This window comes from Phyllobates terribilis, unplaced genomic scaffold (assembly GCF_046119375.1).
Source record: "Phyllobates terribilis strain yellow unplaced genomic scaffold, ASM4611937v1 Scaffold_2__4_contigs__length_985480577, whole genome shotgun sequence".
NCBI lineage: Eukaryota > Metazoa > Chordata > Amphibia > Anura > Dendrobatidae > Phyllobates > Phyllobates terribilis.
This window is the reverse complement of record NW_027362762.1, coordinates 110,240,574-110,266,056: the sequence shown is the minus strand read 5'-3', so window position 1 is coordinate 110,266,056 and position 25,483 is coordinate 110,240,574. Positions and strand designations below refer to the sequence as shown.

Sequence of the window (25,483 nt, the reverse complement as noted above, 5' to 3'; positions counted from 1 at the left end):
ACAGTTTGGGAATGAGGGTCTACATTATGGTCAGAACCTTCTGCGTCTGGTCCTGGATCCGACTCATAAAGATTCTGGGCATCAGTGCAGATCATTTCCTCGTCTGGATTCACAGAAGCGCTGGAGTCGACCTCTGATTCCCAGGCTATAGTATGAGTAAACAGCTCTGCAGACTCAACCATCTGTTCTACCTCATACTCAGACAGGCAGCTGGAGATTTGGGAGCTGTGAGGAAGCAAGTGCGATTGGGGTGACACCTTTGAGGACTGGAGTATTTGTGATGTTGAAGTTGATGTGGAGGAGAGCCCACTTAAAGGAGCACTTGATATCCGTTGAAGCACCTGCTGTTTTTGTGCCTCATCTGGAATTTGTAGCGATTGGTGTGGCCGTAAGAAAGGGATCTTATCACATTGTCCGCTAAAAGAAGTAGACATTTTAGTTTGGCTGGAAGATGGTCTTTCTTCTGCAGATGTTACTGTTGCTTTAACACCTACCCCACGGACACAACCTTTTTTCCCCTTCCCAACACGCCTATTCCCCTTTCCACCAGCAGCAGGCCTTTTTCCACTCATTTTGGTGGTTAACTAATTCACAACTCTGGAGTTGTTTGCACAAAAAAACAATGGATGGGAACCGAGCAGAGCTGAGTGGCCAAACTGTGGTATTAGGCCAAAACTATTGGCTGGCTTAGATGCAGAAAAAAATTATATTCAATTTGCAACCTGATGGAGATCAGTATAGATGGACTAATAGAACAAGTCCCACACACAGCTAGAAGCCCAAATATTTTTTCAGAGGTAGATGCAGAAAAAAATTGTCTTCAGTTTGCAACCTGATGGAGGTCAGTATAGATGGACTAATAGAACAAGTCCTACACACAGCTAGAAGCCCAAATATTTTTTCAGAGGTAGATGCAGAAAAAAAATATATTCAGTTTGCAACCTGATGGAGGTCAGTATAGATGGACTAATAGAGAAAGTCCCACACACTGCTAGAAGGCCAAATATTTTTTCAGAGCTAGATGCAGAAAAAAATTATATTCAGTTTGCAACCTGATGGAGGTCCGTATAGATGGACTAATAGAACAAGTCCCACACACTGCTAGAAGCCCAAATATTTTTTCAGAGGTAGATGCAGATAAAAATTATTTTTAATTTGCAGCCTGATGGAGGTCAGTATAGATGGACTAATAGAGAAAGTCCCACACACTGCTAGAAGGCCAAATATTTTTTCAGAGCTAGATGCAGACAAAAAATTATTTTGAATTTGCAACCTGATGGAGGTCAGTATAGATGGACTAATAGAGAAAGTCCCACACACTGCTAGAAGGCCAAATATTTTTTCAGAGCTAGATGCAGATAAAAATTATTTTTAATTTGCAACCTGATGGAGGTCAGTATAGATGGACTAATAGAGAAAGTCCCACACACTGCTAGAAGGCCAAATATTTTTTCAGAGCTAGATGCAGAAAAAAATTATATTCAGTTTGCAACCTGATGGAGGTCAGTATAGATGGACTAATAGAACAAGTCCCACACACAGCTAGAAGCCCAAATATTTTTTCAGAGGTAGATGCAGAAAAAAATTATATTCAGTTTGCAACCTGATGGAGGTCTGTATAGATGGATTAATAGAACAAGTCCCACACACAGCTAGAAGCCCAAATATTTTTTCAGAGGTAGATGCAGAAAAAAATTATATTCAGTTTGCAACCTGATGGAGGTCTGTATAGATGGATTAATAGAACAAGTCCCACACACAGCTAGAAGCCCAATATTTTTTCAGAGCTAGATGCAGACAAAAGATTATTTTTAATTTGCAACCTGATGGAGGTCAGTATAGATGGACTAATAGAGAAAGTCCCACACACTGCTAGAAGCCCAAATATTTTTTCAGAGCTAGATGCAGATATAAATTATTTTTAATTTGCAACCTGATGGAGGTCAGTATAGATGGACTAATAGAGAAAGTCCCACACACTGCTAGAAGGCCAAATATTTTTTCAGAGCTAGATGCAGAAAAAAATTATATTCAGTTTGCAACCTGATGGAGGTCAGTATAGATGGACTAATAGAACAAGTCCCACACACAGCTAGAAGCCCAAATATTTTTTCAGAGGTAGATGCAGAAAAAAATTATATTCAGTTTGCAACCTGATGGAGGTCTGTATAGATGGATTAATAGAACAAGTCCCACACACAGCTAGAAGCCCAATATTTTTTCAGAGGTAGATGCAGAAAAAAAATATATTCAGTTTGCAACCTGATGGAAGTCAGTATAGATGGACTAATAGAGAAAGTCCCACACACTGCTAGAAGCCCAAATATTTTTTCAGAGCTAGATGCAGACAAAAAATTATTTTGAATTTGCAACCTGATGGAGGTCAGTATAGATGGACTAATAGAGAAAGTCCCACACACTGCTAGAAGGCCAAATATTTTTTCAGAGCTAGATGCAGACAAAAAATTATTTTGAATTTGCAGCGTGATGGAGGTCAGTATAGATGGACTAATAGAACAAGTCCCACACACTGCTAGAAGGCCAAATATTTTTTCAGAGCTAGATGCAGAAAAAAATTATATTCAGTTTGCAACCTGATGGAGGTCAGTATAGATGGACTAATAGAACAAGTCCCACACACTGCTAGAAACCCAAATATTTTTTCAGAGCTAGATGCAGAAAAAAATTATATTCAATTTGCAACCTGATGGAGGTCAGTATAGATGGACTAATAGAATGATGCTATGCCAAAAGATTTTACTTCACTAGGTGCAGTAAAAAAATTGGTATTCTATACACAGGTGGTATATCTTGCAACACAGATAGGCTACTCCACTGACTAACACACTCTGCAATAGGCCAAAAAGGATTAGCTTTGCTAGATTCAGCCAAATGCTGTGAAAAAAACTTGCACAGCACTGGCACAGACCTGCCTGGCAAAAACTGATAGGAACTGATGTAACCTAGTCCTGAAAAGGACTGCAATTACAATTAGTCTTTACTCCCACAATCTATCTATTTAAGAGCACAGACCTGCCTGATAAAAGTCGTAGGAAATGCTGTAACCTAGTCCTTAAAAGGACTGCAATCACAACTATTCCCTACTCCCAAGCTATCTGTAGATTTGTGCGAAAATTGGCTTGAAATTAACAAGGTATAGCGCACACAGCAACAGCGGTGCCGTCTAACACGCAGCTGCAGCAGTGAGAAAATGGTGGCGACGGGGAACATGGCTTGGTCTTATAGGGCAAGGACATGTGACATACACTGCCAATGACACATGCCCTTGCTTGTGTGAAAAAAAGCACTTCGCTCCGTGTGTGCGCTGCTGATAGGCTGACAGATTGCACCTCCCCACTGTAAATGCGGGAAAGAGAAAAAAAAATGGAGATCTTCATTATTCCTGCAGAGATCCATCCCCTGCCCCTCCCCCCACCCCGCTGTACACTCAAACTGCGTATTAACATTAATTTTCATCATTACTGAGAAAAAATCCAGTTATGATTTTGGTGCATGAACAGTTATCGAACATAACCTCGAACAGCCGAATTTTTCTCAAATCGTTCATGTTCGCCGAACGGCTCGAACACCGCCCAAAACAGCTCGAATTTGAGATTGGCGAACAGTTCGAGTCGAACAACGCTCATCTCTAGTCACCAACACCCGTCACCATGGAGAACGTGGGTGGTACGCCCTACATGTGTGTAGAGAGTAGGAGAATGTACCCCTGCCATCTGAGGCTGATGACCTGGCTGGGCCATCTGGTGGTGGATCACTTCCCCGGAAGGGGCACCACTATAAGACTGAACTGTTCATTTAAAAAGTAAAGACTGTATATAGTTACCCGGAAGGGTATTGATATAATCTGTGTTTGAAAAGTTTTTGTGTATTTGTTTAGTGTACCCAGTTAAAGTACAAGGACTTATAGGTTGTGGACGTTGAGCAGCCAAAAACTTTATGTGTAAATAGTTAGCACTTCTTAAGGTGCTTCTTGTTGGTTTTATCAAGACCACCGAACAAAAACACGTTTGGCGTGGCCGAAGACGTGGTCCAACGAGTGGATCACCTATGCCCTGCAGCCACGCCCAGGGCTTACGTTGAGGGTTTTCGGACGGGTCCTTCAAATTGCACCTTCTCCAGTGAGATGGACATCCGGTTAAAGATCTTACTGTATCTTACTGAAAATGTGTTTTATATGGGAAAAAAAAATGTTTTATAAGTGTGAAGAAAAATGTTAATAAAAGTGGTTTTATAATGTTTTATATAAGCTGATAAGAAACATGTAACGTTTAAGAAAAGAGCCTCCCATAAAGGGAAGAAAAAGTTGTGTGTTATTCTTATAAGTGATGCATCTAAAACTTTTGTATGTCTAAAACATCTGTGTTTTTGCTCTGTTCCAGCCCGCGGACGTGCTGTGTTTTACTAGGGGGGTATGTGGCACCCCTGCGGGTTCAGTCGCCACAGAGGTACTATACCTCACCCACTAGTGTAGTATCCCACTCTCAGGTAAGGATGGAGTACTGCCCGGGACCCACCCACCTGCATCCAACACTACACCATTCCAGAACAGCAGGAGGGGCAAGATGCACTGCTGCGCTGCTGAGCCCTGTCCCTGGTTGGAAGCGGGGGAACCAAGAGAGAGGGAACCATGTAGAGGGTGTGGGTGGAGGAAGAAAAATATTACTGGGAAAGACACTCCCACAAGAGAAAAATTTGAAATTTAGATCAGGCAACACACTACATATCATGAGGTATGAAAATGATTGAAGGAATGAAGGCTGCAGACTGAAACCTAGCGCCATTTTATTAACTAAAAAAAACACTAACACATGTCAATTTTTTTTTTTCCATTTCAAAGTTGTCCTTTAAAGTGATTGTTTACTGCATATACATCTGTTGGATAGGTCATTGATATCAGATTGTTGGGGGTCCAACACCCACACTGACCAGCTGATATCAGCTCCTGCAGCACCCGTTCCGTTTCAGCTCAGTAAACTATTTACTCCGGATTATTGGCTGTTGCTGGGACCTGTAGTTCAGCTCCTCTTCACTTGAATAGAAGCTGAGCTGCTGTTCTCAGCAACGAGCTGATAACCGCTCATTTGTGGGGTGCCGGTTGTCAGACGCGCACTAATCTGACATTAGTGACCTATTCTTAGGCATTGGATAACCTCTTTAATTCATTCATAAAAAATAATTATCACAATTATTGAAAATCTTGACTGCATTGATTGTATTTTATCTTTTAGGATAGGTCATTATAAGTAAGGTAATATCTTCATGCGTCCATTTGTATACCAACGTCTTCTACTATAACCCCTTCATGCAGCAGTCATTTTCTGTTTTTGCGTTTTTGTTTTTTACTCCTCTTCTTCCCAGAGCCATAACTTTTTTACTTTTTCGGTCAATATGGCTGTGTAAGGGCTTGTTTTTTGCGGGACGAGTTGTACTTTTGAACAACAGCATTGGTTTTACCATATCGTGTACTGGAAAACGGGGAAAAAATTCCAAGTGCGATGAAATTGCAAAAAAAGTGCAATTTCACAATTGTTTTTTGGGTTGTTTTTTTTTACCATGTTCACTATATGGTAAAGCTGACCTGCCATTATGATTCTCCAGGTCATTATGAGTTCGTAGATACCAAACATGTATAGGCTCATTTTTATTTAAGTGGTGAAAAAAAATCCAAAGTTTAAAAAGAAAAGAAAGTCGCCATTTTCCGAGACCCGTAGCGTCTCTATTTTTCTGGATCTGGGCCCAAGTGATGGCTTATTTTTAGTACGCCGAGCTGAAGTTTTTATTGATATCATTTTGAGGTAGATACGATGTTTGGATCGGCCATTATTGCATTTTATTGCAATGTTGCAGCGACCAAAAAAACGTAATTCTCGCATTTTGATCTTTTTTCTCGTTATGCTGTTTACCAATCGAATTCATTATTTTTATATATTGATAGAGCGGGTTATTCTGAATGTGGAAATACCAAATATGTGTATATTTGATTTTTTGTTATTTTATTTTGAATGGGGCGAAAGGGGGGTGATTTAAACTTCTATATTTTTTTTAATTTTTTTAATATTTTTAAAAACATTTTTTTACAGGCTTCAATAGTCTCCGTGGGAGACTAGAAGCTACGAACATCAGATCACCTATGTGTAGCAGAAATGCTCACTTGCTCGCGGACCCGGGCTTGTCATGCCAACCCATCGGAGACCAGTGGTCATGTGACACGGGCACCGATGGGCGGGACTAGTGACGTCCTTCCGCCGCGAAGAGATTGACAGTGGCATTTAACATGTTAACAGCAACGGGTGGATTGCCATTCCACTCACAGCTGTTAGGGGCAGCTGACAGCTGATCAGATCAGCAGTCATGTCCCCGGAAAGGTGCGGGCTCATCGCATGTCGTGAAAGGGTTAAAGCTGCCCATACACTTTAAATGGAATCTGTCATCAGGTTTTTTCCACCTAATCTAAAAGCAGCATGATGTGAGGGCAGAGATACTGATTCCAGCAATGAGTCACTTACTGGGCTTCTTAGTGTCGCTTTTATAAAATTCCTGTTTTATCAGCAGGAGATTATAACTAGAGTACTAGTTGTCTGTGCCTTGTAGTCCTCCAGTTTTGTGTAACCCCACCCCCACTACTGATTTCTGCCTATGCACAGTGTAAACAAAAAGTGGCCAATCAGCAGTGAGGGCGGGGTTATACAGAGCTCAGAATTCAGAGAACAGTTAGATTAGCAGCAGATAAAACAGTGATTTTATCAAAACTGCAACAAGCAGCCCAGTAAGTGACACATCACTGGAATCAGCGTCTCTGCCCCTACACCATGCTTCACTTAGATGGATAAGTAATAATCTAGTGACAATTTCCCTTTAAACAGCTTATTCGACAGATAGCTGTTCCTCCAGACTTTAATATAAACATATGTTTTCAATGAGGAGAAGGAAATAATTTTCAGCCAGACACCTCTGGGAAGGATCAGATGAGTAGAAATCCAACATGCACAATTCTTTTATATAATTTCTTCTGATGTCAGTTGAGAGTCAGAGACCCCATACAATTAGTTGTTGACCTTGGACAAATTTTAATATATATGGACACCATTGGCTTTATAGTCTCAAAAATGCAGGCCATACCTATTAAAAGCCCTCATTCATATAAGGTCAAAGCCAATCAAACCCATCAATTTAAGTAAGTCCAACCGCCTATCTAATGTGTACGGGAGCCTCCCAACACTCCTTGAACAGATGATGCTGGAAAAGAGAAGTGCTATTTGAATTTTGAAGTCTGATCCTGGTTCCAAGAAGAGAGAGTGAAATGTCAAGCCTGGCATGCCAAGGTGAGGAGACTTTTAAGCTTTGTAATGCTCCTCTAGGAAAAGAAATATGCTAATTGTCTCTTCAGAGAGGAAGAGGACTAGAACTCTAGTGCCACCTATAGGAAGTAGCAATCCTAAAAATCAATATCGACCCTTTTGTTCTCCCTGGATGTAATCCTCTGCCAGAAGTATCTGCCAGCAGCCTATACTCTTCTCCCCTTTAAAACACATGCATGCTCAGCCAAATCAAGTGTGCATGTGCATGGGGAGTTCATTAGGAGTAGCTAATGATAACGAAGGTGTACAAACACCTTACATAAAATCCTCACCCTAAAAAGTAAGTATTCTGTAGAAAAGTTAGATGCAAAATTAAAAATATGATTATCTTGTACCTGCCTGATTTGTTTTATGTTTTTTTTCATTATAACATAGAGAGTTACTTTGAGGCCGAATCCATTGATATTTTTCTTCTTTATTTCTTTTACATAATTTCCGTAAGGCAGGGCCATATTTACCAGAAAGCAGCAGTTTGATGCAGATTTTGTAAAACAAAATATTTTGCCTTATTTTTAATTTTTTTTAACCCCCCCCCCCATCTCCTCCGCAGGACCAAACAGCAAAACCAGTGTCTTAATGGAGGGGGCATTAGCTCTACCATCACCTATTGTGATTGGTGGATCCTGTGTTATCAACTGTGTATAGAGGTGTTACCTGTCATTGTAAATCTGCCTCTGATGATTAGGAAACTGCTGTTAACTTCTTCTGAAAGGACAGGACGTTTGAAAATAAAAGACTCCTAGAGTCCAGTGTGAACATTGCAAGATTACAGATTTTATTTTTTAATAAAGATTGTGATATGAAAAGCACATTGCCAAAAATGTTTTAAAAAAGACATGTAATACAAATGCCTGATTTAAATAATAGGTAATTGTCTGACAGCATATTCCCTTTAAGCTGACTATAAAGCTAGGATAGATGTTTGCAGACAGCTATTTACTAGAAACATCTAAGCTTGGCTCACCTGCGTGTGTATAATTTTTCAATGGACATAAGGAATAAACTATCAGACTCTCATAGCAGTAGTTTATTCTCTGTGAGAACAAATGATGGAACATGTTGAAATCTAATATGCACACTCTTTATTTACCCTGACAGCTGCTTCCTGCAAAGGGTCAGGACATCCCCATACATATTAGATGGTATACCATCCTGATTGAAATTGGATGACCAATTGTACATAGGCAAAACAATAAAGCCGTAAGATAGCTGTTCACCTGACAGTTGCCTCTCCTGATTACTCCCATAGATGGACAGGGATGGATCATGCACATTTATTAAAAATTGGTAGAAGACAATAACCCCTCCAAGACAACTCTGAGTACACTTATTTCACAATGTAATACATAATAAAATCCAACATATAATCCAGCACATCTAATTCTCATTTCCCCCCAACAATACGTGTCTGGGGAACTATTTTGCTGTCCCATATGTATTAAATCATTGGTTGATGCCAATGAAATTTGAGGGCTCAGCTTAAATAATGTGTATGACCAACTGAAAAAAGAAAAATTGAAAGCCTAGTAATTATTCTTAAAGGGGTATTCCTATGTCATATCCATGGGATAATCTACAGTGGTGTGAAAAAGTGTTTGCCGACTTCCTGATTTCTTATTCTTTTGCATGTTTGTCACACTTAAATGTTTCAGATCACAAAACAAATTCAAATATTAGACAAAGATAACACAAATAAACACAAAATGCAGTTTTTTAAATGAAGGTCTTTATTATTAAGGGAAAAAGAAATCCAAACCTACAGGGCCCTGTGTGAAAAAGTGGTTGCCCTCCCCCCTTAAAGGGAATCTGTCAGCCCCTGGGACTTATCTGACCTCTAATATAGGCATACAGGTGATAAAAATGTAAATCTATACCTACCTGTGTGACTCATAGTAGAGGTCTGGTTGCTGTGAAATGGCTTTTTATTCAGTGAAGTTTCCCATGCTTGCGGGCCAGGGGACGGGAAGAAATCCCCGCCTACTGTGGTAATTAATATATTTCCCCCCTCCCCTGCATGTCACAGTGCCCTGTGACATACAGTCGCCGTGGCCAGATCCCGCACCTGCGCACTTCGCTTTTTACAGAAGGCGCATTTGTACTGTGTACTATGCAGTCATAGTACTGCAGGGATCTTGTGCGCAGGCGCTGGGAAGTCGCAGTGACTCGCCGTCGCCTGCGCACAAGATCTTCTTCCAGCATTTCGTAAACGATATTTTCCATCATTTAGTGGGCAGGTTTGTGGTGGTCTATTTGGATGATATTTTGATTTACTCACCTGATTTAGAGACACATCAGGGTCATGTTAGACAGGTATTACAAATTTTAAGAGATAATAAACTTTATGCCAAACTGGAGAAATGTGTTTTCCCTGTCCATGACGTGCAAATTTTGGGGTACCTGTTGTCACCGTCAGGTTTTCAGATGGATCTGGAAAAGATCCGTGCTATACTTGATTGGGATCGTCCTAAGAACCTGAAGGCATTGCAGCGCTTTCTGGGGTTTACTAATTTTTACTGGAAATTTATTCAAAATTATTTAGTAATAGTGAAACCACTCACTGACATGACAAAAAAGGGGTCAGATTTCTCTAAATGGTCGAATGCTGCCCAGCAGGGTTTTTCTTTTTTAAAGAGATGTTTTGATATGGCATCTATGCTCAGTCAACCCGATGTTTCTCAACCTTTCGTTGTTGAAGTTGATGCCTCGGAGGTCGGGGTTGGGGCTGTGTTGTCTCACTTTCCATCCAATGGTAAATGGCGTCTGTGCACTTTCTTTTCCAAGAAGCTGTCTTCGGCTGAGAGAAATTATGACATATAGTACAGGCCAAAAGTTTGGACACACTTTCTCATTTAAAGATTTTTCTGTATTTTCATGACTTTGAAAACTGTACATTCACACTGAAGGCATCAAAACTATAAATTAACACATGTGGAATTATATACTTAATAAAAAAAGTGTTAAACAACTGAAAATATGTCTTATATTCTAGGTTCTTCAAAGTAGCCACCTTTTGCTTTGATGACTGCTTTGCACACTCTTGGCATTCTCTTGATGAGCTTCAAGAGGTAGTCACCGGAAATGGTTTTCACTTCACAGGTGTGCCCTGTCAGGTTTAATAAGTGGGATTTCTTGCGTTATAAATGGGGTTGGGACCATCAGTTGTGTTGTGCAGAAGTCAGGTGGATACACAGCTGATAGTCCTACTGAATAGACTGTTAGAATTTGTATTATGGCAAGAAAAAAGCAGCTAAGTAAAGAAAAACGAGTGGCCATCATTACTTGAAGAAATGAAGGTCAGTCAGTCTGAAAAATTGAGCAAACTTTGAAAGTGTCCCCAAGTGCAGTTGCAAAAACCATCAAGCGCTACAAAGAAACTGGCTCACATGAGGACTGCCCCAGGAAAGGAAGACCAAGAGTCACCTCTGCTTCTGAGGATAAGTTTATCCGAGTCACCAGCCTCACAAATCGCAGGTTAACAGAAGCTCAGATTAGAGACCAGGTCAATGTCACACAGAGTTCTAGCAGCAGACACATCTCTACAACAACTGTTAAGAGGAAACTTTGTGCAGCAGGCCTTCATGGTAAAATAGCTGCAAGGAAATTACTGCTAAGGACAGGCAACAAGCAGAAGAGACTTGTTTGGGCTAAAGAACACAAGGAATGGACATTAGACCAGTGGAAATCTGTGCTTTGGTCTGATGAGTCCAAATTTGAGATCTTTGGTTCCAACCACCGTGTCTTTATGCGACGCAAAAAATTTGAACGGATGGACTCTACATGCCTGGTTCCCACCGTGAAGCATGGAGGAGGAGGTGTGATGGTGTGGGGGTGCTTTGCTGGTGACACTGTTGGGGATTTATTCAAAATTGAAGGCATACTGAACCAGCATGGCTACCACAGCATCTTGCAGCGGCATGCTATTCCATCCGGTTTGCGTTTAGTTGGACCATCATTTATTTTTCAACAGGACAATGACCCCAAACACATCTCCAGGCTATGTAAGGGCTATTCGACCAAGGAGGAGAGTGATGGGGTGCTACGCCAGATGATCTGGCCTCCACAGTCACCAGACCTGAACCCAATCGAGATGGTTTGGGGTGAGCTGGTGTAATGCAGGTGCCGGAATGCAACGCACAGAGACACAAGGCAGGGACAGTCGGAGATGATTATAAACAGTTTATGTATATATAAAACAGGTATTTTGAACAAGGGGATAACAACAAGGGTATTGAATGGTAATTTGAAATATTAGCAAAATACGAAGTCTCTCAAAGTAATGTTGTGCACCCAGTCAGGGGAGTCACCACGTAAGTTCTTTATCTCTGTATATGGCTCTAGCGGGGGTCACCGGTTATTCCCGCTAGGCCACAAGTCTTTCTGGACAAAATCAATTAAAGCAAGTTTAGCTTCTTCCGCCCCAACTGTTCCCCTCCCAACCTGAGTACCTAAACCCAACTGGCCCCGGTACTGTGAGTGATCAGAAGAAGTGACGGCCCTGTTCACGTATGCAGCTCTTCTGCTTTCACTGGCGTGACTTTCCTGGCTCAGCAGTCTCTCAACTCCTCTCTTACTGGCCGTTGGAGGCAGTCTCTCAAGCCGGGGATAGGGGGGTCCAGACCTCGTCTGTCGGCGGGCGACGTCAGGTTCCGCAAACTCACTCAGCACCGCAAGCTGATTCTGACTCTCCTCAGTAGGCACAGCATTCGGGTCACATCTGTGATGGATCCGGAGCTCATCCACCGGCGCCCGGCTGTGGCACCTCGCAGGCCTCCGGCTTAGGCCTGCCACGCGGGGCTTCTCAGCATGCAGGGAGCACATCTGCTCCTCTCTGCTGCTTGGCGCCAAAAACTCCTCAGGCTTGGTGTGCTGGCCTCTTATCTCCAGGAACTCCTTCCTGGAAGTCACCTGACCGGGTCCAGCGTCTAAATCTGCTCTCCCTTCAACTTCTCTTGTATATCTTGGTTCCGCTTGACTGTGTCTGGCCAGCAGATGGCAGTCTATCTCCATCTTTGAAGCATCGTGTAAGAGTTCTCTTAAAGGCTCTCTCGCCTCTACTACATTCCTCCCTCGTTTTTGTTCGCCAGTCCTCGGGCGAGTGGATTTCTTGCAGGATTGACGTCTCTTTCTAGGCAATGCAAGCTCAGACAGGAGTTGGGCACACTCCTGCGTTTTCTGTTGGATCTGAGACCAGATAAACTCTTCTTGAGCATACCAGTTAGGAGGAATTCCGGCATTAGCCCGCTCAGTTCTGCGGGGCTCCTCCTGCGGAGGTGACTCCGGGATATCCGATGAATCAACCTCTGGGGATCGCAAGTCACTTCTTGATTCATTCTGGGTCCCACTCGGGGTTGGCATCGACGGTTCTGACGGGCCCAACTGCATTGTGGCCCATCCTTCTTCATCCCCCAAGGTTCCTGTATGCGGCACCTCAGCCAATTTGTTTGAAGGCCCAATTTCGTTACAGGCCTCTGCTTCAGAAGAGCAAGGTCACAGCATATTACTGTGCAACACCCTGGGTGTCGCGGCGTCATCCCCTTCGGGCCTGACCTCGTAGACTGGGTTGTCGGGGTGAATCTCCTTCACCACCCGATATGGTATCGCCTCCCAACGATGGTCAAGTTTACTCCTAAATCGTTTGGCCCTGACCAGCACACGGTCTCCTGGCTGGCGTGATCCACCTGAGGTCAGGGGCCGATCTGCATGCTCTACTTCCTGAAACTTCTGAGCGACCAATCTTCTCACTGTATGAAGCCGGCGCTTGTGCTCTCGAATCCAGGTACTCGGGCTACAGCCCGGGCCGGAGTCTTCTGAGTCTAGCTCTAGTTCAGTAATTTCTTGTCCACTCCTTCCAAACAGCAACATGTAAGGGGTGTAGCCAGTAGTCGCATGAACTCGATTATTATACACCCACACCAGCTCGGACACAAATTCGGGCCACTTCATCTTTTTGTGCGCTTCCAGCGTTCGCAACATTTGCAACAGGGTTCGGTTGAAGCGCTCGCATGCGCCGTTCCCTTGAGGGTGGTAAGGCGTTGTTCGGGATCGGTCGATCCCATAGATACGGTATAGTTCATCCATCACTCGTCCTTGGAAGCAGGCCCCTTGGTCAGAATGTATTCGCTTCGGACACCCATAAATCCGGATGAAATCCTGACAGATGGCGTTAGCTGCGGCTTCTGCTGTCTGGTCTTTGGTAGGCGTCACTACTGCGAACTTGCTAAAGTGATCAGTCATTACCAAACAGTGTCCGTAACAGTTGTATGAAGTTCCGATCATCAGATAGTCAATCATCAGGACTTCCAAGGGTGCAGAAGTTCGGATGGCCTGAATGGGAGCCCTTTGTTCCGCAGGTTTGTTCAAATCACACTGGCGACAAGTTCGGCAGACCCCTTCAACTTCTTGCCGCAGTTGAGGCCAATACACCAGCCGTTGCAACCACCGAAAGGTCTTCTCCACACCGAAGTAAGCACCTCTTCTATGAGCCTCCTGGGCTAGCTGCGTTACCAGCGCCTCTGGAACTACTACCTGCCAGGTAACATCAAACTCTCGAGGTAGCAGGATTCTTCGGCATAGCAAGCCATCCTTCAGGAAGAGCCTCTCCCATAGGCCTAGGATTTGTAGAGTAGTTGGAAGGGAAGTGGCCCTGGCCTCCTGGTCGGGTCTTTGACCAAGGGCGACCCATTCTCTCAGCTTTGCCAGCTCTGGGTCGGATTGTTGCAGATGTATCCACTCGTCTCTTGAGGGGCCCAGGATTTGAGTGGGCCTCGGCTCCTCTCTGGTCTCCTGGGCGTCGACCACAGCAGTGGCAAACTGGCTGAAATCCGGAATCTCGTCGCCTTCTAGCTCCTCATCTCTATCCCTCTTCGGGCCCGTCTGAGTAACCCGGGACAGGGCATCTGCATGAGTGTTCAGAGCCTTGGATCGATAGGCGATCTTATACTGGTATTTGGACATCCTTGCGACCCACCGCTGCTCTAGCGCGCCCAGCTTGGCGTTCTCCAAGTGGGCCAAAGGGTTGTTATCTGTCCGCACTTGCACTTCTGACCCCGACAAGTACTCAGCAAATTTCTCGGTCATGGCCCACACCAGTGCCAGTAGCTCCAGCTTGAATGAACTGTAGTTGTCCGGATTCTTCTCCGTATCGCGGAGCGACCTGCTGGCATATGCAATCACCTGCTCTTTTCCTCCTTGCACTTGAGCCAGCACTGCTCCCAGTCCATGCAAGCTTCCATCAGTGTACAACACGAAAGGCTGCGAAAAGTCAGCGTAGGCCAGAATTCGGGCATCCGTTAGCACCATTTTCAATGCTCGGAATGCCTCTTCTTGTCGTGGGCCCCACTGAATGGGCTGCCGCTTGGCTCCCCCAGCCGTTCCTCTCAGCAATTCATTGAGCGGGATCACAATCTTAGCGAAGTCTTTAATGAATCTGCGGTAGTATCCAGCGAGCCCCAGGAATGCCCTCAGTTCTCTTAGATTGGCGGGTGTGGGCCACTTCTGCATGGCAGCTACTTTCTCCGCAGTGGGGTACACTCCCTCACTGGACACAGTGTGCCCCAGATATTCAATTTCCTGCTTGAAGAGACGACACTTACGAGGCTTAATCTTCAGGCCGTGCCTCCGAAGCCGTTCTAACACTTGTTCCAGTCGGCGGAGATGATCTTCAAACGTAGCGGAATAGATAATGATATCGTCCAGATATATTAAAGTGGCTTCAAAGTTGAGGTTCCCCAAGCATCTCTCCATCAGTCTTTGGAAGGTTCCCGGTGCATTTGTTAGCCCAAACGGCATCCGATTGAACTCAAACAGGCCCATAGGGAGAACAAAAGCTGTCTTCGGACGATCCTTCTCAGCTACTGGGACCTGCCAATAGCCACTGGCCAGGTCGAGGGAAGAGAAGAACTTGGCGCTTCCTAGCGCAGATAGAGACTCTTCAATTCGGGGGAGTGGACAGGAGCCCCGTACTGTACAGGCATTCAGCTTCCGATAGTCTATGCAGAATCTCAGAGTACCATCCTTCTTCCGGACCAGCACGATAGGAGCCGCCCAAGGACTCTGACTTTCGCGGATCACGCCATTCCGCAACATGTGGGCCAACAGCTCTTTCACCTCCTGGTACATTTGAGGCAGGATCTGCCGATATCTCTCTCGAATGGGAGCAGTATTTCCGGGGGGTATTTCGTGCTGAATGTCCCAAGTGCACCCGAAATCGTCTTCATGTTGTGCAAACACTCCCTGATATCGCTGTAGAAGTTGTTCGATCTGCCTTACTTGTCCAGCAGAAAATTCAGTAAGATTAGCCTCCATTTTCTCCAAGAGGTGGCGCCCAGCCAACGGTTCTCTTCCATTCTCTTGGCTGTTGAGGGACACCTCCAGGGTCCATGGCTCTCCTTCCACGGGTGCCAGCCCTATAGCATCAGCTCTGGTAAGGGCCTCTGGCATTATACAGACTCGCGCCACCTGTCGGGGCAACAACTGTAAACTCGTGCCACTTAGATTGATGCAACGCACGGGCACTCGACCCTGCCGCACGGTGGCCAGGGTCCGAGCAACCAGGAGTCCTGAGGGCGCTTCCTCTCCCTCCATTGGTTCAATTTGAATGTCCACGCCCTCTAAGGACACATGTGCCAGCACCGGTAAAGTGAGTACAGTCTGTCCCACTGGCAGTGCCATTGTGGCTTCGGGTGGTATCGATACCTTACCAAGGTACTGAGAGGTAGCGGGCAATTTTTGAATTTGACTGACCCGCACGAGATGCTGGAATACTCTCTTGTTAGCTGGGTCACGAGTGGCGCGGGTCCAGTTGTTTTTGTTACAGCCCTCGGCCAGGAACTGTCCGACCTCCTTCAGCACATTCATGCCCAGGGTTACAATGGGCCCATCGCCTTCGGGCCCTGTGGTCAGTACTATCCCCTTCCGACTGAGGTCCTTTCCACATGCCCGGACAGACATCCATACTACTCCCGCTACTGGGATAGGTAGTTGATTAGCAGCCACCAGCTTGACAGTGGGTTCCTGCCAGGAACGAGCAACTTCAGGAAAGTGGCTTTGGAAATACGCCTCAGGCATAGTGGTCACCTGAAACCCAGTGTCCATTAGGCAGCGGATCCGCTGCCCATTAAATTCAGCCCAGGTAATGGGCCTCTCGGAGACAATGTCTTCAGAGCTCCCTCTTCCACTCTCTGAAGCTTGAGACCCCACGGTATGCTCCACAACCATGGGGCATCTTAGTTTAAAGGCTGCCCCTGCCTCCTCCTTTCTTGGTTTGGACAGTCTTTGGAGATATCCCCCTACTACCGCAGGTCCAACACTCTGGTCCTCGTTCTACCGATAGGTCGGGTACATGACGTGTTGGGGCAGTAGGATGCATCGGCAAGGAGGCAGCAGGGGCCTTTCTATTAGTGTTCAGCTCACCCCGAATATCTAGAATTTCCTGACGTATCTCCCGTACCCAATCAGGCTCCTTGTTGGTGAATCCAGGGGTAATTGCCTCATGGCTTCTAACTGTGGCTTTGAGAACAGGAACTTCTTTCTCCAAGACTCTAGCTTCAGCCCCTACCTCCAGGAAGCCCAGATCAGGGCTCAAACGCAGCCGCTCCTTCAAGATCTGCCTCAGGCAAGGGTCTTTCAAGCCAGCAATCAGTTGGTCAAGCAACACTTCATCCAATGGTCCCAGTCCTCGGTTCCCATCTCGAGCCTTCTTAGTGATATGGGCCGTCACTTCCTGTAATGCATTAACATACTGATTTATGGTCTCATTTTCCCCTTGGACCCGCTGAAACAACCATAGGCGCAAGTGTCCCAGATCTGTGGTGTCACCGTGCATGTTCTCTAGGATTTTTATCACTTTGTCCACGGTGTCACGGTCCCCAGGTGGGCGGTACATCACAGTTTGCCGGGCCTCCCCATCAAGGGTTAGAATGGCCAGTTCCGCCTGGGCTCGAGGATCGAGGGGATACATACGCAGAATACTTCTCAGTCTTTCTACCCAGTCCCACAGTGACATGCCATCCCCCGTGAATTTGGGAAGATGATTGAGCATAACCCCCAGGGGTATATGGTTAAGGCCAGCCCCAGCCCCAGACTGATCTGCCATCTCTGCGTCTGAATGTTGCATCCTGCCGAATACGCCAAATGTAATGCAGGTGCCGGAATGCAACGCACAGAAACACAAGGCAGGGACAGTCGGAGATGATTATAAACAGTTTATGTATATATAAAACAGGTATTTTGAACAAGGGGATAACAACAAGGGTATTGAACGGTAATTTGAAATATTAGCAAAATACGAAGTCTCTCAAAGTAATGTGGTGCACCCAGTCAGGGGAGTCACCACGTAAGTTCTTTATCTCCGTATATGACTCTAGCGGGGGTCACCGGTTATTCCCGCTAGGCCGCAAGTCTTTTCCGGACAAAATCAATTGAAGCAAGTTTAGCTTCTTCCGCCCCAACTGTTCCCCTCCCAACCTGAGTACCTAAACCCAACTAGCCCCGGTACCGTGAGTGAACAGAAGAAGTGACGGCCCTGTTCACGTATGCAGCTCTTCTGCTTTCACTGGCGTGACTTTCTTGGCTCAGCAGTCTCTCAACTCCTCTCTTACTGGCCGTTGGAGGCAGTCTCTCAAGCCAGGGATAGGGGGGTCCAGACCTCATCTGTCGGCGGGCGACGTCGGGTTCCGCGAACTCACTCAGCACTGCAAGCAGGTTCCGACTCTCCTCAGTAGGTACAGCACTCTGGTCACATCTGTGAGGGATCCGGAGCTCATCCACCGGCGCCCGGCTGTGGCACCTCGCAGGCCTCCGGCTTAGGCCTGCCACGCGGGGCTTCTCAGCATGCAGGGAGCACGTCTGCTCCTCTCTGCTGCTTGGCGCCAAAAACTCCTCAGGCTTGGCGCGCTGGCCTTTTATCTCCAGGAACTCCTTCCTGGAAGTCACCTGACCGGGTCCAGCGTCTAAATCTGCTCTCCCTTCAACTTCTCTTGTATATCTTGGTTCCGCTTGACTGTCTGGCCAGCAGATGGCAGTCTCTCTCCATCTTTGAAGCATCATGTAAGAGTTCTCTTAAAGGCTCTCTCGCCTCTACTACACTGAACCGAAGAGTGAAGGCAAAAGGGCTAACAAGAGCTAAGCATCTCTGGGAACTCCTTCAAGATTGTTGGAAGACCATTTCCGGTGACTACCTCTTGAAGCTCATCAAGAGAATGTCAAGAGTGTGCAAAGCAGTCATCAAAGCAAAAGGTGGCTACTTTGAAGAACCTAGAATGTAAGAAATATTTTCAGTTTTTTCACACTTTTTTGTTAAGTATATAATTCCACATGTGTTAATTCATAGTTTTGATGCCTTCAGTGTGAATGTACAATTTTCTTAGTTATGAAAATACAGAAAAATCTTTAAATGAGAAGGTGTGTCCAAACTTTTGGTCTGTACTGCAGGTAATAGGGAACTTTTGGCAATTAAATTGGCATTCGAGGAATGACGACATTGGTTGGAGGGGGCAGTCCATCCTGTTACTGGTATCATGGACCATAAGAACCTGTCATATCTCCAGTCTGCTAAGGCAGGCTAGATGATCTTTGTTTTTTACTAGGTTCAATTTTGTTGTCACTTTCCGTCCAGGGGTTAAAAACATCAAGGCTGATGCATGGTTCCTGGTGGTAGTGATCATGAAAACCTGTCCGTATTTTTCAGGAGGGGGTAGTCATTTCAGCCTTGTGCCCTGACCTCGAAGGGGAGTTATTGGAGGCTCAGGGGGATGCCCCTGTCTCCTGTCCTTCGGGGAGGTTGTTTGTGCCATCTAATCTGCGTAAGTAATTAAGGAACATCTGGTCATTCAGGTAATAAGGCAACTGTGGACCTCCTTTCCCGTCGCTTTTGGTGACCGGGGTTGCAGCAGGTTGTGGCTGACCATTTGTATTCTTGCAGTATTTGCGCACTTTCTAAAGTATCGAATATTCGTCCGTCTGGTTCTCTTCTGCCGCTACATATTCCTAGTAGACCATGGACACACTTGTCCATGTATTTTATTACTGACCTACCGGTATCAGCAGGCAAGACTGTGGTTTTGGTGGTTGTGGATAGGTTCAGTAAGATAGTACATTTCATCGCATTACCGACACTTCCGAGTGCCAAGACTTTTGCTCAGGTTTTCATTAAAGAGATTGTGAAGCATCACGGGGTTCCTTCCAATGTGGTGTCAGATCGAAGGACCCAGTTAGTTTCTAAATTCTGGAAAGCTTTTTGTACTCGACTGGGGTTGCAGTTGTCTTTTTCCTCTGCCTTGCATTCTCAGTCGAATGGACAGACTGAGTGCATAAATAAAAATTTGGAAACTTACCTCAGGTGTTTTGTCTCCGAGAACCAGGATGATTGGGCATCTTACATACCGTTGGCCACGTTCACTACAAACATTCATCACCAAGAGTCTACTGGCAGGTCACCTTTCTTTGGTGCATACGGTTTTCTTCTGCAGTTTTGTATCTTTAGTGGTGGAGGGACTTCGGGAGTTTCTTGGAGGAACGTTTTGCTTCGTCGCTCGCTTCTGTGTGGCAGGGGAGTCAGAATAATTTGAAAATCATGGGAGACAGATACAAACGTATGGCTGACAGGAGATGCTTGCCAGGTTCTGACCTGAGTGTGAATGACTTTGTGTAGTTGTCTACCTGGAATATCAAGTTGAAGGTTCCTTCTTGGAAGCTGAGACCTAGGCTTATTGGTCCCTATAAAATAACTGCCGTCATTAACCCAGCAGTGTTTCGTTTGGAGTTACCTCAGGCTCTTAGGATCCACAAGGTGTTTCACAGGTCTCTGCACAAGAAGTATGTGTTACCTCTTGAGTCCTCCCCCTTGCCGCCACCCCCAATCATGGTTGATGGCAATTTAGAGTTCCAAATATCGAAGATTGTGGATTCTCGTCTTCAGCGTCATTCCCTTCAGTACTTGGTACACTGGAGGGGTTATGGTCCAGAGGAGAGGATGTGGGTTTCAGCATTGGAGGTGAATGCCCCTAGGTTAGTTCGTTCATTCCATGCTTCTCATCCAGATAAACCTGGTCCTGAGTATCCGTAGGCCATTCATAAAGGGGGGGGGGGGTAGTGTCACAGGTGTGTCAGGGTTGACAGTCATACGGTGTCCGGCTGTAGAAGGTCGCTGCGTTTGGCCTTACCAACATCTTCCTGAGTTTTTCATTATTCCTCTCTCTTTAGGACCCAGCAGTGATCCTCACCTTGCTTCGGGATTATACCTTTCTCTTTAGGACCCTGAGTTATCCTCACCTTTCTGCTATTAATCAGCACTTCCTTCCTGTGTCCTTAAATACACTCAGACCCTCAGAATTGCTGGTGATAGCGTGTTATACCTATTCAGGCCTGGGATTCTAGTAGTCGACTAGAATTACCTTGGAGTTCCTTCGTGGATTGTGGCTGTGCTTTCACCAGTGTCATCTTGGAGCTAAGTGTATTCCTCTGTTTGTTTCCCCTGTGTGTACTTTAGTTGTAGTGGGGCTGACTTAGCACTCACCCCTCCCGCTCCCTACCTAGGGCCTAGCCTTAGGGTCAGCTAGGGCCAGGTTTCCTGCTCAGCTATAGGTGCAGAACCTATTTAGGGTCTATAGGGGAGTCAGCGTTTGTTGTCAGATCTTTTTAGGGGTCTCCACTCTCCCTTTCCCTAGTTGTAGGGCTCCCTCCCCTTTTCCCGTTGTATACGCTGGGTTCTCCCCATACCCAGCATGACAATTACAACAATTTGGCAAAGATGAGTGGGCCAAAATTCCTCCAGAGTGTTGTAAAAGACTCATTGTCAGTTATCGCAAACTCTTGATTGCAGTTGCTGGTGCTAAAGATGGCCCAACCAGCTATTAGGTTTAGGGGAAAATCACTTTTTCACACAGGGCCCTGTAGGTTTGGATTTCTTTTTCCCTTAATAATAAAGACCTTCATTTAAAAACTGAATTTTGTGTTTACTTGTGTTATCTTTGTTTAATATTTACATTTGCTTTGTGATCTGAAATATTTAAGTGTAAGAAACATGCAAAAGATTAAGAAATCAGGAAGTAGGCAAACACTTTTTCACACCACCTCATATTGGCGCCTGCATCTGTCTGAAAGTAGAACTCCGTCACAAACCATTGTCAGTAGCCGTAATTGCTGAACTAGTCTCTAGATCAGTGGTCTCCCACCTTTCTTACCTAGAGAGCCGTATTCAGGCCTGAGAGATGGTCACCAGCCACATCCAGAGTTCCCCTAGTAGAGACATCAATACCCTACTCCCCCCACAGTGGTGACATTCAGATCCCCCATTACCAGAATAATTAAACTGCCAAAACTTCCCCATCCAGGGGTTCGCACCTTACCCCTATTTCAGAAGTGGGCCCAGAGTGAAGAGAGTCCCTTTGCAACAACAGTATATTGGCCCTTTGAAGTCCAATAGCTCATCATAATGCACAATTCCACCTTCTTTGGAGGAAGTAATGACTCCCTTTCCTCTTGGGCCCCTGTGTGGCCGCACAGGTTGCACCAATGGTATGTCCACTCCTGCCACATCATAAGCCCACAAGCCACATTTGTCTCTTAAGGCCACAGGTTGGAGACCCTGCGCTAGATAGATGCTGCTCTCAGAAGTGGAACCCACATCTATCATACCTTATGGCATATCCTGTGAGCATGACATAAATGTGAGAGATGGGACAATGATTGCCATAATGCTTGTCAGTTGTCACCCAGAATCTATAACCTTTTCAGAAGACCAAGATATTTAAAAACAGCCAAGACAAAAACAGTGAAATAGAATTTTGCAAGATGTCTCACAGGAAGACAACTTGTTTTAATTCTAGCTAATCTCTTACCAATGAAGTATTCCTCAAAGCCTTATATTGTACAATCAAATATATAAAGTAGATGTATGAAATTCAGAATTCAGCATTTTACATGCTGATGACATTTATTACAATACATAATCTGTGATATTATACAAAATGTTTCAAACAGAAAATGTTGCTCTCTAGAAATTATAAAACCCGGCACATCCTGTTATCCTGTGACATTTCCCAAAGTCATAGACCCCACCAATTTTAATCTGTGAATTAAAATTCATGCATCTCATCACATTTATCAGGTAAATATCCTCATAGACCAAGATGCATTATTCATTAGCCTGGGAGACTACATTGTATCGAGGCTCAGCATCATTCCATTCCAACATGCTGCAACATTCCATTGCCATAGCAACAGTAAACAACCTCTACACACTGATAATTCCTCTGTACAGCTCCCCTACTCCAAAAACACTAAACCCAACTTCATTTCACAAGTTCAAGCTTTCTTACCTGGGGGCATTGTATGTCTCTAACCTGCCCAGGGCAGAGCTGGGTCTCAGCTTCATTTTCTGGTACATGGTTTTAAAGTCCAGTTGGAAACCACTTTGTCATCCTCGAGCAGGTCACTTAGCAGGGATGCTGCTACCAGCCCCTCTCAGCTGGTAGTTGAGTCAACTGTGAATTTGAAAGCCCCTCTAAGAGTTATTACTACAAGCCTCCCCTCTCCTCCCTTGTGCTACTGTTCTCAGCTCTGTGTGTGTTTGCAGGTCAGGTTACTCCAGGCTTGGTTCTGCCTCTAGAGAACAAGGTAGTTGGCTCAGGTTTCAGAGCTCAGTCTGGCAGGTTACCATACAAATGAATACAAGTAATACAGCATAATCTGTCCTCAGCATAATCATAGCAATTTCAGAAAATGTTTACATTTAAAATATAGGCTTCATGTGTATTGTTACATGTATTTTATAAGGTATCATTTCCACGTACGTGGTAATAAATCTGTGCATATAGTGACTGTTCTGTAGAATAAGCACAAGTGGCACTACAGAAATGTGCTCTAAGTACTACACTGAAGAGAACATTTAGGGTATGTTCACACGTTGCATTTTTGCTTCATAGAATATGCGCGTTTTTGTTGTGTTTTTTACAACATTTTTACTTGCGTTTTCACCCATTCTCTTCAATGGGTGAAAAGCTCTGCAAAAACACTGAAAACACTACTCCGGCATTGATGTTTTTTATTTCTGCGCTGCAGTGGTGCCTCTAATGTAAGTTCCCTGACCCTAGTAATATATTTACCAGCTGCCGTCTTCAGCTCTTCCTGGCGCCACTCTGGTCCTACGCCGACATCTTGTGTCCCTAACTTCTGTCTGACCCGCAGTCAGAGGTAATGGTCACAAGCTCTCAGTTTAAGTCTATGAGAGTCTTGTTTTGGCCTTGTTCTGCTTCTCATAGACTTACACTTAATTGTGACTTCTGGATCGTCCAGCAAACACTGGAGCAATCCTGCAGGTCACAACCTGCAGAAGATGACCGGAGCAGCGCCGGGAACATATTTTTTTATTTTCACGAGGGTACCAGGAGAAATTGGACCCCAAAAGTTGTTGTGCAATTTCTCCTGAGTACGCTGATACCCCATATGTGGGGGAAAGCCATTGTTTGGGCGCACAGCAGGGCTCGGAAGGGAAGGAGTGACGCTTTGGAATGCAGACTTTGATGGAATGGGCTGCGGGCGTCATGTCACGTTTTCAGAGCCCCTGATGTGCCTAAACAACGGAAATGCCCAACAAGTGCTCCCTTTTTGTAAACTAGACCCCCCCCCAATGAATTTATCTAGATGTGTGGTGAGCACATTGAACTCCCAGGTGCTTCACAGAAAATTATAACGTTGACTTGTGAAAATAAAAAAAAAACATTTTTCCGCAAAACTGTAAAAAAAAAAATATTTTCACAAGGGTAACAGAAGAAAGTGGCTCAAAATCTGTTGTGCAATTTCTCCTGAGTACGCTGATGCCCCATGTACTGGAGAAAACTACTGTTTGGGTGCATGTCAGGGCTCGGAAGGGAAGGAGTAACGCCTTGGAATGCAGACTTTGATTAAATTGTCTGTGGGCGTCATGTCATGTTCTCAGAGCCCCTGATGTGCCTAAACAGTGGAAATGCCCAATAAGTGCCCCCTTTTTGGAACTGATACCTGATTTTTGAACTCTATAATGTAGTGTCATACGTCAGCTGTGTAGGACAACCTGACGAACACTACACAACTAACGTAGGACAACCTAACGAACACTATGTCAGTTGTATAGTGTTTGTCAGGTTGTCATACGTCGGAAATGAATTTAGTAGTGCATGGAAGTATGGTACCTTCTGAAGCATTCTTTCATGCACAGGCCAGGTTTGTCGGGACAGGTGTCACATTGATAAATGGTGTTCTTGCGTATTCTCCTTTTATAACACACTCGGCACTTCTTTTGTGACTTACCTTTTTTTCCGCTGTGAGGGATCTGCCCCAGGAAATGCTGGCCTGGTACAATTCGAGGTCCTTCAGTTCCGGAAGTCCTGGGGCTTGCTCCGTCACTGCTGCCAAATATCAGGGCCTTGATCACTACCTCCTGGAACTGAAGATACGACGCAGAAGTCTGGCCTGCACATTGTGACAGAAGGAAAGCGTTGTGCATTGCCATCTGTACAATGTGCACAGCCAGCTTCTTATACCACACTCTTGCCTTTCTCAAAGAACTGTACGGCTGGAGGACTTGATCAGAGAGATCAACTCCCCCCATGAACTTGTTGTACCCCACTACACAGTCTGGTTTAACGACCTGTGTAGTGGAACCTCGTACAATGCTGAGGGTTCTGCTATCACCATGTATGGTGGTCAAGAAAAGGACATCCCTCTTGTCCTTGTACTTGATCAAGAGCAGGTGGTCGCTACATTGGGCTCTGCTCTCACCCCTTCTGAGCAGCTGCCCAATTAGCGTCTTTGGGAAGCCTCTCTGATTTTTGCGGCAGTACCGCAGGCTGCGGTACGTCACGCAGAGAGGGACTTGAAGAGAGGGACACTGGTATAAAAGTCATCCACGTACAGATGATAACCTTTATCCAGCAGTGGGTGCACCAAGTCCCACACAATTTTCCCACTCACTCCCAGAACAGGGGGGCATTCAGGGGGTTCAATCTGGGACGTTACTTCATAAACTCTAAACTTGTGAGTGTACCCTGAGGTACTCTCACAAAGTTTATACAGCTTGGCCCTGGCCCTCTTACTAGGCACGTACTGCCGGAATCCAAGCCGCCCCT

General features: G+C 45.2%; 1 protein-coding gene across 2 annotated transcripts in view; it reads right to left on the bottom strand.

Annotated features, from left to right (window-relative positions):
- The window catches only part of LOC141195600 (cilia- and flagella-associated protein 337-like), a 243,414-nt gene extending 220,436 nt beyond the window's left edge, over window positions 1-22,978 (bottom strand). For both annotated transcript variants that reach the window (XM_073662494.1, XM_073662495.1), the window contains exon 1: window positions 22,697-22,978. In XM_073662494.1, the coding sequence (XP_073518595.1) occupies window positions 22,697-22,764 (68 nt within the window). In that variant the 5' untranslated portion in view covers window positions 22,765-22,978. The remainder of the gene's footprint in view (window positions 1-22,696) is intronic.
- Window positions 22,979-25,483: the final 2,505 nt, after the last annotated feature.